Source organism: Psittacula echo, assembly GCF_963264785.1.
Source record: "Psittacula echo genome assembly, chromosome: 3".
NCBI lineage: Eukaryota > Metazoa > Chordata > Aves > Psittaciformes > Psittacidae > Psittacula > Psittacula echo.
In genome coordinates this window covers 55,870,165-55,884,773 of record NC_137736.1, presented here as the reverse complement: position 1 = coordinate 55,884,773, position 14,609 = coordinate 55,870,165, and the positions used below count along the sequence as shown (strand labels likewise).

The 14,609-nt window shown below is 41.3% G+C and overlaps 1 protein-coding gene across 1 annotated transcript; it reads left to right on the top strand.

Annotated features, from left to right (window-relative positions):
* Positions 1-113: 113 nt before the first annotated feature.
* Positions 114-11,261, top strand: ASMT (acetylserotonin O-methyltransferase). The gene is made up of 9 exons (XM_080613042.1): positions 114-2,810; positions 3,505-4,066; positions 5,289-5,463; positions 6,684-6,813; positions 7,639-7,707; positions 8,219-8,337; positions 8,564-8,704; positions 9,956-10,078; positions 10,708-11,261. The coding sequence occupies exons 2-9, from the start codon at positions 3,995-3,997 to the stop codon at positions 10,917-10,919; spliced, it is 1,041 nt and encodes a 346-aa protein (XP_080469168.1). The 5' UTR covers positions 114-2,810; positions 3,505-3,994; the 3' UTR covers positions 10,920-11,261.
* Positions 11,262-14,609: the final 3,348 nt, after the last annotated feature.

The following is a 14,609-nucleotide window of genomic DNA, read 5'->3' as shown; positions in this document are numbered from 1 at the left end:
ACTTTCATTTTAGAACTGGATGTTATATTTCAAAGAAAAGTGTGATACTGAGTATCTTGGCTTTTTAAGGTTCTTAAAAAAAAAAAGGGGGGGGGGGGCAGTGGTGGCACAAACTGTATTATCCTACTGCACTTCCAGGAATATTTAGAGGCTTAGCAATGATAGCAAGGCACAGTTGTTTCCATATTGGCATTACTCCTTATCATAGTCATGTCCCTGAGATTTGTACTCGTTGCTTATGTGAAAAAAGTGTCATCTTCCATTTCTCACTGTCAGGCACTTTAATTTTACTAAATCTGCCTTGTTCATAGAGAATTTCTTGCTTTCAGGTGTTATGCAAAAATGATGTAATTATTTCTTGTATAGTATTTGTCTGTAGTGAGTCATTTAGGCAAAGAAAAATTAATCACCAAAATAGAACCGTGAAGGTAAAGTAACAGCTTTAACCTGCACATGATCTAAGCACTGTGATGATAAGTTTTAGAGAAACCTTAGTGCAAGACTGCTCCAAAAAGCTTGATGAGGTTTTTAGAGAAAGCAAGCCACTGCAATTTTATCGTCATGAATGCATTTGTAGATTAAAAAGAGCTTAGACTTTAAGCCTCACTTACAATTTACTTGGGAACAGCAACACAGTGCGTGCGGCTTTGCATCAGTCTGGTGTGGATTATCTGCAACCCTCCTCTCCTACATTGTGCTACAAGTAGTAATCCCATTAGATGATTATCTCTATGTGTCCTCAACAGACGGATTTAGTCATAATTGAAAAGGTACTTCAGGTGTGTTTAATTAACCCTGTGGTCATTTTATTAACAGAGCCTCTTGTACCCCATAGCTTTGCCTTAACTGAAGTGAATTTATGGCTCCTTAGGACATTCTAGTCTACAGTTGTGAACATAGCTGTCTGTTATTTAGTCAAAGCTACAAGAATCAAGGGTTGACCATTTTTGTACTCGTGAATCTTTAATGCAGCTGTGCTAAATGTCACTGTAATATCTGATTGCTAATCTGTGGCCAAGTCATTTGAGGAAAGTGGTCTGTAAGCTGGTGAGCAGCAGCTCACTTTTCCTAGAGTTGTTTTGTTTAGCTCAGTGGAAGAGAAATGTATACTTCAGTGTGGTGAGCATTTGCCTCCAGTGTGCATAATGGCCTGGATCTGAGTAATCGTTATCATCCCAGGAATGAGAAATCTTTATGCTTGGGCAAAATTGCACCAGTTTTTTCCTCAGTAGCAGGCAGGCAGGATAGCAGGGGAAGATGTCCATTATAAATGTAGCTGTGTTCTTGAAATCTGTTGTTCAGGCCTTTCCTTCAGAGAACCATGTCTTGTTATATGCAAGCTGCACAGATTCAGTCACTTTGGCAAGAGAGGTGTATTGTGATCTCCAGCCTCTACAGTACAATTTAAACAGAATATTAGTGTCTAACCTGTACTGAACAGTGAAGTCTGGTGCACTAGCAGGACTATAGCACTATATTTACGGGTGCTGTTGGCCAGGCTGAGGAGGTCTAAGTGTTCCTACAGTTTGGCGTTTGCCCTAACATTTGTGTGTTCGGACCTGGCAACATAGGAGACCCTGTGGTGTTAGAGCCTGGGGGGGAACTCCTACAGTTTCCAAGCTGTGTACAGAGGTGGAAAAGGCTGATAATTTTGGGAACCTCTTAGCTGACTTTAACAACTAACTCTTAAAGTAAGTTGTTATTTCACTACTGGCTAAAATAAATGCAGGACTGCATTTCTGGCTAAAATGTAAGGATCTGAATGGAAAATACTGTTTCACAGAAGAATTATGCAGTGAAACCTTTCAGTTGATAAAGTTTCACTGTATACGCAAAATGGTCAGAAGGAACATGTGGAAAACATACTGGCCTGTTTCTTCTAAAATGGGGCAGCTTCAAAAGAGAAGCACAGAAGTAACCTGCAGCAGCAGTGTATAAATACAACCCTACTTCCTAGGAAAGGAAGGGAACACTAAAATGTTGTGTTGGGACAAAATTGTAAAGTGCAGTCTTTAAACATACACCAAGCTAATGTACACAAAATGCTGAGCTGCGTGTTGATCACTGTATTGTTCAAGTTTTGCCCATTAACTTAATCACTGAAGCATGCATGGAGAAAGCGTCCACTGAAAAAAGTGCTGGTTTGTAACATTCTGCCACCCATGTATTACCCAAGTCATGTCTCATTTAATGTTGTTGCTGAAGGGTTGCTAAATGTGTGATATAAAACCCGTGAGTCTTTACTTGATGGAGAGCATCTTTTCTCACCCAAGAGTTGCAGTTTCAGCCCAAAAAGGCAAGATGGGCACCATGGCAGGCATTTACAAGCTGAAGGAATGGACAGTGAGGCAGAGAGGTTTCAGGAAAGTAATCCAGAGTTTAAATTTTCAGATGAAAACCCATGAGGTATATTCTGCTTGAAGTTGAAATCCATGTCGCATCTGGCACTTGTCAGTCATGTTATAGTTTCTTCCCAAGGACATTCTGCATGTCCCTGCTTAGTTTTGCAAAGAAGGGGAAGAAGAATGTGGCAGCCAGCTGGAAAATGTAGAAAATTTTTTTATACCTCAGAACCCTGCTCTGGCAAAACATCGGAAAGCACGAGTAGGACACCCCTACTGTGATGCTGCTATCAAACAGGCACTGCTTTGTAAGCCGTTATGTGAGAGACTGGCAAAATATGGAAAAACAACAAGAGTAGATTTAATTCCTTGAAGACTTCACCTCAGTGATCATCATGGAATCATAGAATAGTTAGGGTTGGAAAAGACCTGAAGATCATCTAGTTCCAACCCCCCTGCCATGGACAGGTATGCCTCACACTAGACCAGTTTGCTCAAGGCTGAGTCCAGCTGGCCTTTAACACCGCCAGGGATGGAACATTCACAACTAGTCACTGTGACAAAGCACAACAAATTCTTGCAGCTCCTTTTCAGACTGGCTGCTTCTCTACTTGGGGATAGGTGTACCCTACTGCTAGCACTAAGTTCACCTGGACCTGTGCCCATCACAGCAAGTTTCAATTCCCTTCTGGTTACACCCTTGCATTTCCTTTATCCATTCTGTGGGCACAGCTTGCAAACCAGACCAGGGAAGCACACCCATGTTTTCCACACATGGGTGGAAATTATTCCAGGGACAGAGTCTGGTGGGATGCTTTCTTCTCCTTCAGCTCCTTGTGTGGACTCTGATCTCAGATAATTTCCTCTTGCCTGCTATGTGGTAGTTATGCCAGTCGTTTTCCTTGAGTGGGTAAGGTCAGAGGCCCTGAGTACATGACCTGGCGCTAGAGGCAGAAAAAGTCTCTGTTTCAGTATGGTGAAGGTAAGTGCTGTGCATACGCTTGGGTGAGGGGTGAGTAGGGCTGTGGGAGATGCCAGATTTGACCAGGAATATGCCATGACTTCTTTGAAAAGAGCTGATATTCCTTCACTCTTATACCCTTGGGAATGTCCACTTTTCACGTGAAGAATTTTGTTGCCAAATATTTTATTTCTTGTGCAGTGATGCCATTCAGCTGACTGATATATGGAAGGATTTCTATTCTTGGGAAGTCTTCCAGCATCAAAAAGCCACCCTGATAGAGAGAGCTGCTTCTGAACAAGCTCTGGTTAAGACTCTGCTTTGGTTGATGAACTCCTGGTGCATTGCACTGAGTTCAGGCTCCTGGTGCTGTTCTGCAGTAGTTTCTTATTTGCTTGTTACAAGCCTTCATGTGCTTCTAATGTACCAGCATGTTAACTGACTGCTGAACTGTCAACATAAGCTTTAATCCACACTGATTCTTTAGCCTTGTACTTGATGATGGAAGAGCCAAAGAAACAGATGGACCTGGTAGAAAGACCCACTGAAGCCCAATAACTTAGCTATCCGTTTTGTAACCAGTGTGTTTCTTGGAAGTGAGAAGATTAAGTGGATCAGCTGGTGTGCTCTCTGCCTAGTAGAAAGCTTATTTAAGAGGATAAGAGAATCTGTGCCTCAGTCCAGAAAGAAGATGAGTTCTACAGAAGACCTTGACTATCCTCAAGACATCTTGCAATACAGCAGTGGATTTTTAGTCTCAAAGGTAAGAAATATAACTCAGTCTTGGATAGATGTCCAACAGTATGCAGACAGAAATATTCAAGGTTCTCACTTTAGGTGCTGAATGTAAGCCTTTGGAATGAAAACTGGCTCATATGAACGCATCCTCTCTGCTCCTCTTAGCAGGAAGGAAATTTGGAAAGGAAAAAGATTTGAAAGTGACCTGACCCCTCAGGATAGACTTAACATTTATTGAGACCTCTCTGACCTCTGGGGGCTTGGAAGAGCAGACCTTCTCTGCATGAGGCTTTAAAAAAACACAGGGTTTTATAGCTGAGGTGTTGCTGTCTGATTGCCTCAGATGTAGAAGGTTCCTTTGGTGATGGGACTTTTTTTCCCACTTTTCATTTCTGGAGTTTGAGAAACAGAGAGCTGACGTGAACTGCCTTCTTCCTTCCTTATTAACCATGTAAAGAACAAGATTTTTCAAATACCTTCTCAAAGAATTTCCTTCTTTCTCCCATGGTTTTATGTATGTATTATGCAGGCATCTGGTCTTGAGAGCCTCTTTTCACATGAAAGATAGACTCTAGTATAATGACTGTTTTTCCAAACAGCATTTGATTAAGGCACAAAGGCAGTACTAATAGTTCCACTTCCCTTATTGTTTACTGACATTATTTGCCTTTCTGTGGGTAAGCATACGGACATATAATATCCACTCCAGTGGAGATTTTTTCCTCATTGACTATTTAGTTACATTTCCTATTGTCCCTTGCTTCACCTCTGGCCAACATGGTAAGGTAAAGAATACACTTCAGGTTGTGCAAATACTGCTGCATCCTATGGCTTCTGAAAGGCAGAGCTGAGAGTAAAGAGAGGAAAAATGAATCATGAAAAACCTCTTGTGCTCTTGGGGCAAAAAGCAAGAAAGTCTTTGGAGTATGTGCTCTGAAACTAAGGAAGAGCCAGGAACATTCACACCCAAAACAGGTCTCTCAATGTGAACCTTTGTGAGCCAAAACCACTGGCTGGCTTTTCCAGAAAAAGAAAAGAAATGGAAAGAAAAGTGCACTTGCAAGCACTTGATGGTATTATCAGTGTTCAGAGAAACTTCAGTTTAACCATTTGTCTTGTTTCTATGAAATATGATTTTTACATGAAAAAATATTATTATGTGTATATTTATCCAACAAAGCTTTAGAAATGCAGTAGGCTTTTGCGCTTTCACCTGACGCCTCGCTCCCACCTTTCCTTTCCCCCAGGTTATGTTCACTGCTTGTGAGTTGGGGGTGTTTGATCTTTTGCTGGAGTCAGGGGAGCCTCTGTCCACGAATGCCATTGCTGCACGCTTGGGTACCAGCACCACAGGGATGGAAAGACTGCTGGATGCCTGTGTGGGGTTGAAGCTGTTGGCAGTAGAGCTGACACAAGAAGGAGGTAATAAAAGCATAAGAAGGGGAAGAAACTATAAGAGTTAAATCTCTGATGGTTTGGCAAGTGAGGCAAGATGGGGGAAGGTGATATCTAGTCTTAGGACAGTTGCTGGAAGGAGAAGAAGATCACTTGGGAACATCATCCCCTCTTCAACTGAAAGAGAAGCAGCAAATGCCAGCATTATTAAATAAAGGTGTAATGCAGAACCCAGGTGAAGGGCTTTATATCCCTAAATGTCTTTGTGCAAGAACCTCGGGGACATTGGAGAAGATATTCAGGGTCTCTGCAGAGTTGGTCTCAAGAAAACTCTGAGGTGTGGGCATGATCTTGAACCTTGAAACAAAATGCCAGAGTAGACGGACAATGGCATGATTTAAAAACACGCTTCATTTATCTTTGTGGTTTTACCGCCATGTGCAGTATTTAGTTAGGTTGCTGATCTGAACTGAGAGGTGATATAAGTTTCTCCTTGCAGCAGAAATGTTGAGTCCATGGGGTCAGGAGGGATTTCAGACCATCAGACCGCTGGTCAAGACTGGCCAGAGTCTTGCAAGTTGTATCCCCTGCTTTGACTTTTGTTGTATGGCCCTGTTTAGGGATTACAGTAGTTGTTCAAGGAGTTTGAGAGCAGGATCTATCTTTTACATTCTTTTTGTGTGACAGTCCCATGGGTGAGTGATGCCACTGCAGATGTGTTGGAGGAAGCAAGGAATGTTTCTGCGAGTCCTTTAGGCACTCAATTTCTCTGTTGAAGGTCCTGACCTAGTGAATTGAGAAGGGAGTAGGTGTAGTTAGCATGCTGTTTTGGGGACTTGCCTCCCACTTGCTGACCTTGTTGACCGGCAAAGATGCTTGTCTGCAAGGGCTTAACTTCTTGTTTAGAAGAGCACACCAAAGCCTATCAGCCTATCTGCTGATAGGCTATCAGCAGAAGCCTATCAGTAAATAATGGCACTCATAAAGAGTTCCTCCTGCTGTTCTTGAAAGAAATGTTTGGTGCTAGACTAAGTATAGGTAGGTAGTGCTTACTCAGATTGAATGGGGCAACATACATTTCAGCAGTCCTCAGCCACTGCTCATTGTAGTGGAAAAATTGATTGTAGAAGCAACGCAGTTGTGTCTTTGGTCATGTGGACATCTTTTGGTGACAAGTACCATGCTGTGCAGTAGGTTTGGCAAGGTGGTATATACATGTTAGTAAATATATTTATTTCACCTATTAGCCCTCTACAGAAACACAGACATTTCCAACATCTACCTTACAAAATCAAGTCCCAAGTCTCAGTATCATATTATGATGTATTACTCCAATACAGTCTACTTGTGCTGGCACTACCTGGCTGATGCTGTGAGGTAAGGAGGAATGTTGTGCGCTGTCTGTTGCAGACTGCTTTGTAGCATCTGTGTGGCTGCTCTGAGTAGTGTGTTTCTGGGAAAGGGCACAATGAAGATGCTGGTTTGTTCCCAGAAATAAAAAACAGCAGATCATTTCAGCTCGTAATCCAGCCAATATGTATTCCTGTTTTTTTCGTGTTTTCCATTTGTGTGCGTTTTTGTTTACTTTTTCTTTCTGATGGTAGAGGTGACACAGGAATCAGATTTTATGTGTTTGACCTTCAGGAAAGCATTTGAACATTATGGTGTCTCTTAATACATCACATTAAATGATGGGTAACGATGGCTAAGGTTTCTTCTGCAAAGGTGTAAAGGAGTAGTTTAATATGGGGCTGGAGTCTCCTTGTTCAAGTCTGTGCAACTGATGATTAAACATGGTGTGAGTCATGGTGATGATTGCACCAGTCTTGTACCTTTATCTGAGATGTGTTCCCATAAACCACAGAATGGTTTGGGTTGGAAGGGACCTTAAAGATCATCCAGTTCCAACTCCCTGCCATGGGCAGGGACACCTTTCACTAGACCAGGTTGCTCAAAGCCCCATCCAGTTTGGCCTTGAAAAGAACCAGTCATTCATGTGAAAGGCTGAGAAATACGTCAGCATATTTTTGGGTAGCAAATGAGGGTGCCTTTGCAGCCATTACAAACAGGCTGGCATATATTCTGTACAAAGTGAAGCACCTTTTGCAGTGATGAACTAGCTGAAACTACAGCCCCAAGGTGTATTTGGGATAAAAGAAATAGAAATCCACACTCATATGCTTTTTTTGGTTGTTATTTTAGAGAAGGAAGAAACCAGTATGAAAAAGCTTTTCACATTTCATCTAAAGACCCTTTTGGAGCAATGTACAGGTAATCAGTATATTTATAGAAATTTTATTATTCTTAATGTAGATAAAATTAATGTTTTTAATTATGGCTCAGGACAATTAAATATGATTATGTGAAAATCCCACTCATCAGAACTCATCACACAGCATTTTTCTTTCTCAACAGTATCCATTACTGGGACATTGTCTAATATTTTGGGCGGAATTATATCATTTCTTATTCTGAAAAACATATCACAGGTCTCTTGCACAGAAAGAATGGTATTTGAAGGGGTGAAAAAAAAAAATCCCTTGGAAGCCTGAGAATTAGCATCATAATATACTGTTGGACTTCACTAGTCTTAATTCCATATTTAAATGCATGAACACATAGCTGTACCCTTCTGTTAGGTAAGTTTATATAGCAAAAGAGTGTATTTTGTGTCAATAAAAACAGAGATTAGTGTTTAACTAAAACTTCTAATAACATTTCTGTGATAGGAATCACCAAGGATATTGTAAATTACCTGTGCTGCGTCTGTTTGCGTTACTAGATCAGAGGAAGAAATGGTGAAATTCATGGCTGGCCAGAACTCAATATGGAGCATATGTGGCAGGGATGTACTTGTTGCATTTGATCTTTCCCCTTTCAAGCAGATCTATGACCTGGGAGGTGAGTGTCATTAGATCTTCTTTAAAAGCCTCTGAACTGTCTTCTGATAGTGGCCTCTCCTGTCGCTCCTCTTCCCTTTGGGCAACATGTGGTGAGCAAATGTATCTTGCCAGCTTCCATGAGGCTGAATGCACTGAATGTGCTATTGTCTGCTCACTTCATGGAGAAGTTGCTGAGCAAGTTGGTTTTGTGTCAGCACCAACCTGCTTTTGCTTTCTCCCCAAAGGAGGTGGAGGAGCTTTGGCCCGGGAGTATGTTTCTTTGTACCCAAATTCCACGATCACAATTTATGACCTGCCAAAAGTCATACAAGTGGCCAAAGAGCAATTTGTTCCACCTGAGGAGCATCGTATCACTTTCCACGAAGGTAGGTGTGGACAGTGGTGTAGTGTTGTCACAGCTGTTGCTCCTGAGCCCCTTGTCTCTGCTCAGAGGTATCACACTGGAGGCTCAGGTCTCCAACTGTCCCTTATGTGGGCAGAGTGTCCCATATTGCAGCTTCCCCAGCCCAGGTCTGCAATTCATTGCTACCACAGGGCAGTCCCAGTTGTACATCTGCAGCTACCTTCTATCAGAGACAACTCTGTTATTCAGCACCCCAGAAACTTTTTACTCCTTAACAGAACTATTTCGTTCCTTCAGAATGAGCGTATTTTAACACAAAAATAAGAATAAAGAAAGTCCTGCAGTTCTAAAAAACTACCATACTATGTCACAGATCTTCCTATCACTCCCTTTTCTCCTGCACAGACCTCCTGGCAGATGTGTGGGATGCCAGGCCTGCTCTGAGCAAGGGGTTTTCCTTCTCTGGGAATGATTACTTTAAAGTCCTAAGAGATGTCAGGCTTTCAATGTAAGCGAGCTGGTCTGTATTTTACTTGCTCGGTTCATAGTCTTTGTCTTAGCAATAGTCTTTGCACCATCTATGATGAACATGAGTGTAGGGAGATGTAACTTTAAATGTTTACAAAAGTCTTCAAAGTGTTGTAATGACAATATTGCTTGAAGCTCAGAGAGAGGAAAGAAGCCTTGAGGAAGGGAGGGAGTATATAAAAGCAAAGATGGAGGATCACAGGAAATGTTATGTGTGATGATGGTACAAAGAAATGGGAAAAGAAATGGCAAAGTAAGGTGCACAGAGAAAAATCTGAATGTAATACACCAGGTGCTGAAAAAAAGGTGTGGTGATGAAGGTAGTGCTAGGAGGTGAGAGATGTGTATTTTTTCCTTAATGATTTATGATGTTTTTCTCTTGTTACTGAAGGTCTTTGAAAATCTGCTTAGAAAAGGGCAAGTTTTTCTTTTTTTCCACGGTAGAAACTGTGAGAAACTGTCTCCTCTTCTTAATGCTTTATGAATCTGAATTGCTGTAACTGGATAAAACTCAGTCTCAAATGCTTTCCTATGCATCAAAGGTTGAAGAAGAGCTGCTGCTTTTAAACATTTTAGACCTTCTTGAGACTGAAGGAAAAAATATGCAATCCCACAGATGTGAGTGATGGACATGGCAAGTCCAAAGTCTCCAGAAATGGACAGAACTGAAAATATTTGTTTAACTCAGCCTTAAACCCCGCAGGGTTTAGGGGTTTTGTATAATACATGTATTCTTGCTTTACAGGAGACTTCTTTAACGATTCAATTCCAGAAGCTGAACTGTATATTTTATCCAAGATATTGCACGACTGGGATGATTACAAATGCAGGCAGCTGCTGGCAAAGGTCTACAAAGCTTGCAAACCTGGTAGGTGTGAGCTCTTGAAGAACAGAGAGACCCTGGGCTATCAGTAACAAGAAGCACACCAGTTTCTGTGCTCAATTTGGGTGGCAGAGTTTCAGTGCAGGGGTTTCCTTAGTTTAGCCTTTTGCTTTCCTAAGCCAGCCATGTGCAGCTGAGCCAAATAGAGTCTGGGCTTCTAGTTTTAGTCTCCTTCTCTACAGGGACTTCTCTTTCTCAAGGTATTTAGGTGTAAGGATTGGGGACTTTGAGTATTGTTTAAATAGGTGTAGGTGACAGTAAAAATCCCATTAAGCATCACATTGAACCCTCAGAGCTTTGCAAACAGTGCCTATACAGCCAGGTTATTAGCAAAATCAGTGAGCTTCTGCGGATTTCAGCTGGGGGAATGGGAAATTTCCATCTCAGTCATTACACCCCCTTCAGACTTGGTGCATGAGTACTTAAGTATCTAAGCAGAGGCATGCTCCAGTGCTTTTGCTCTTTCATTGTCTTCTGTGATGCTGAAATAAGACTGAATATAGAGGCTGCTTCTTCCTGAAACTAAAGGTTAGGATGTGACCTAGTAACTCAGCTGAAAAATACCTCGTCTTCTCAGAGCTCAGTATGTGTTTTATTTCTCTTTATTCAACTAGGCGGTGGAGTGCTGCTGGTTGAATCACTGCTGAATGAGGATAAAAGTGGGCCTTTAGAAACTCAACTGTATTCGATGAATATGTTGGTCCAGACAGAAGGAAAAGAGCGAACAGCAGCAGAGTACAGCAAGCTGCTCAAAGCAGCTGGCTTTGGAGAGATACAAGTCAAGAGGACGGGAAAACTTTATGATGCTGTTTTAGGAAGGAAATAATAGCACTTCTTTCATATATTTACAAGATAAATAAGTCACAAAAAGTGATATTGTCAGAAGGGAGTCATCAACTCAGCTTTTATTTAAAGCAGCCAACTTTCTTTAAGGCAGCCAACTTTCTTTTATTTCCTCCTGATGCATTGTCAGGAGAATCAGTAATGATGGATATTGAGCGTGCATGGATTACAAGTCTTGTAGCCTGACTAGGGCTTGCCTTTTGATCTGAAAGGGGGAGAAAGAAGTCAACACCTGTTTCACAAGAAATAACCCAGAAAGAAAATGTGCAGTGTGTTGGCTTTAGATCTTTTCATTCTTTCCAATTTCAACAGTGTATCTAACAAAAGGAACGCTGAATTTGTAATCAAATAAAACTGATCCCTGTACTGAGCTCTGTTACCTGAATTTTTATTCCTGAGGAACTGATATAGTATAAACAGAGCAAGTGACATCTCTGTATGATTAGTCTTTTCAGGAGAAATCCTGTCTGAGCCTTGGAGAGTTTGGTGTGAAAAGTGATATATCTCCTCTAGATTTTGATATGTTATGAAAAATAATTTTGTAGGTTGACTGGCTGAATCCCAGTGATGCTCTTTACAGGGCAGGCCCTGAGGTGACACTTAAGAGGGAGAATGATGCAGCCAAGTCATTCAGTTATACATGAGGGAAGGCTTTATTGCATGCCTCCTGCTATTTCTTTAAATCATTTGATCAAGCACAACCTGCCATAATCCACCCAGTTTTTCTGGGAAGCGGAATTACAGGTTACTGGAGTGAGAAGCATTTGCAGAAAGCACAAGAAAGACTCTTTGCAGCTGTGGCTTGAGTACAAATTGCATTTATCTATTAAGCTGGATGCTAGAAGGGTCTGAGACAGCCTTCTCAGTACCCATCTGCGAGAGTCTCCTGCTCCTTTGATTGTAGGAGAAGCATAGGGAGAAAGTAGCCTCAGTAGGGGAAAACTGTCTTTTTTGTTATATTTTGTGGTATCAAAATCAAATCACAAGGCTGCAGTGGCCTTTCTCATGCTTAAAAGCAACAGAGCACAGTTCATGAGCCACTGTGCAGTTAGTGGGTTTATGCTCAAGTAGGATCTCACCCTGTAGATATTGACAGGATATTGCAGGAGTTGGGGCAAGTGTTCTTGGAGAGTTCCCTCCTAAGCTGCAGTCACTGTGCAAGTTATGTGTCACGAAGGCAACTTTGCCAGGAGCTGCAGCCTGTGAGTAATGTGTTCTGAATGCTTACTCGCTTTCCAGACAAAGTGAGGTATTACATCCTGCAGCAGCCAGGCACCAACACAAATAATGAAACAAGGCTGACCTGGTCTTTATTTGGAAGGCTCAAAGCAAATGGCTTAATAGAATAACTAGCTTAAAAAGACAGAATAAGAAAAGGAATATAGGTAGCAAGTAAATTTTACATCCATTCAGATGCTAGGCACCCATGTTTGTGCAGCATTGGATGGAGCCCAGCTAGATTTTTCTCCTCAAATGTGAGGTTTGTGGATGTCTTCCATCTGCATACCATTGCGGTAAAGCAATTTTGTACAAGTCATAATGCCCCAATTAATCAATATTGGTAAAAAGTGGTTATCAAAACTCTAACTCTGCATCTGTCCATCCATCTGTCTGCTAATGGACCATTATTTTTGGAGTGCAAACTATTCAACAGCTGTAGAACAGAGGTGAATGCCTGAGTTATTTTGCTAATGAAACATTAGTTATCAAGAAATCACATCCTGAGTGCTGCTGAACCATGCCTCTCCAATTTTGTCAAAGGCCCCTGAAGTACAAGAGCAGGGTAATACCAGAGGACCCAGGGGTATAAACAGAAATCACAGGTCATCAGTTACAGATAAATGCAACTGAAAAAGGTGGGTAGAAACAATTTTACAGCAGAATTTGAAAACGCGTAGACTTGTATAGCAGACTAGTAGAGCTGCCCATGGCTGATCACGTTGCAGAGATGTCTGTAAGGAGAATATAAAGCAGCAATGAACTCAAACTACTCACTACTTGCACTTGTTCAGAACTTGTGCAGAATGGATCCCTCCAGTGCTTATATTCTTAGACATATAAATATTATTTATTATTGTTAAAAGGAAGTGTACCTCTATTTTTTTTTGTACTTGGTCTGTTATTGTGCTCCTTAGGCTTTTTTGAATTTGTATGCACCATTTTGTCCTTCGTAACAGTTAAGAAAATCTATTTGACCTGGTATAGCCTCACATGCCTGTGAAAGTCCAGAGGAAACATGGGTCTACAGAAGACTTTGACTGCCCTCGAGTCATCCTGCAATACAGCAGTGGATTTTTAGTCTCAAAGGTGAAAAATATAACTCAGTCTTGGATAGATGCGAAGACTAATATGCTCAAGGGACTTGTTTAATGTCTCTGAGAGGAAAACTGTTGATAATAGAGCATCCTAGTACTATGCTGACTTCAAACTTGGAATACGCATGATGGAAGTCTAAAAGGACAAAAAAACCTCAGCGCAGACATGGCCCTCAGGATGGACCTAACTTTTATTGAGACCTCTCTGACCTTTGTAATCTTGCATATGTAGGCCTTGTATCTGCATGAGTTTTTAAAACACAGGTGTTTATAGCTGAGGAATTTCTGTTTGACAGCCTCAAATGTGGAAGGTTCCTTTGGTGATGGGATTTCTTCCTACTTTTTGTTTTTGGAGTTTGAGAAACAGAGGACTGGTTTGAGCTGCCTTTTCCCCTCCCTGTTAAACCATGCAAAGTACAAGATTTTTCAAAGAAAGATCTTTTTCCCTCCTCAGATATACCATGCAGCAGACTGAGTCTGATAACATTTGTCTATCATATCCCTTCAGATGGAAGTGGCTGTGAATACAGAGTGTGTTATAATGACCCTCTTCCAGACAGCGCACCATTAAGGCAGACAGGCAGTAGTTTCAATTTCTTTAATGTTTGCGGATGCTGTTTTCCGATGTGTATGTGCATTTGCATAAAATTCCTCTATTCAATTTCTGTTTTATTTTTCCTCTTATACAATCTACAGCACTTTCAAAATTAATATTCTTGTCATGTTTTTGAGGAGTAATCTCAACCTTGTTCTTGCTGAAGGTAAAGGAGTTTTCCCTCTCAAGGTGGTAACCAAATCAGTTGCCAACGATAATAAATTAGGAAGGACTATTGATACCCTTGAGGGTGAAGATGCCTTACAGAGAGAACTTGATAGCCTAGAGCACTGAGCAATCGCTAACTATATGAAATTTAACAAGTACAAAGGCCAGATTCTGCACCTGGGGTGGTGTAATCATGGACCTTCTTCTACAGTGGGATATAAGATGCTTGTGAGCAGCCCTGCAGAAAGGGATCTGTTGGTTTTGTTTGATGGTAACCTCAATATGAGTCAACAATTTGCCCTCATAGCCAAAATGCCAAGTGTATCAATGGAGTGTATTTTCGGTACACCTAACCTGAAAAGTGATTGTCCCACCATACTAAGCATTCGTACAGCTTCACCTCTGGTAATGTACAGTTTTGTGCTCCACAATATAAGAAGAATATAAAAATTAAAGTGTCCAAGTTAAACTAATGGTGAAATGCTGAAAAGAAATCCTGAAATTCATGGCTGGCCAAAACTCAATGGGGTAAGTGTGGTAGAAATGTTCTTGCTGCATTTGACCTTTCCCCTTTCAGGCAGATCTGTGACCTGGG

Bases quoted from the DNA above. Each gene is read 5' to 3' on its own strand.
- ASMT (XM_080613042.1), top strand. From the start codon at position 3,995: ATGAGTTCTACAGAAGACCTTGACTATCCTCAAGACATCTTGCAATAC. The intron at 6,814-7,638 runs GTAAGGAGGAAT...TTGTTATTTTAG, and splicing joins TACCTGGCTGATGCTGTGAG to AGAAGGAAGAAACCAGTATG. The intron at 8,705-9,955 runs GTAGGTGTGGAC...CTTGCTTTACAG, and splicing joins TCGTATCACTTTCCACGAAG to GAGACTTCTTTAACGATTCA.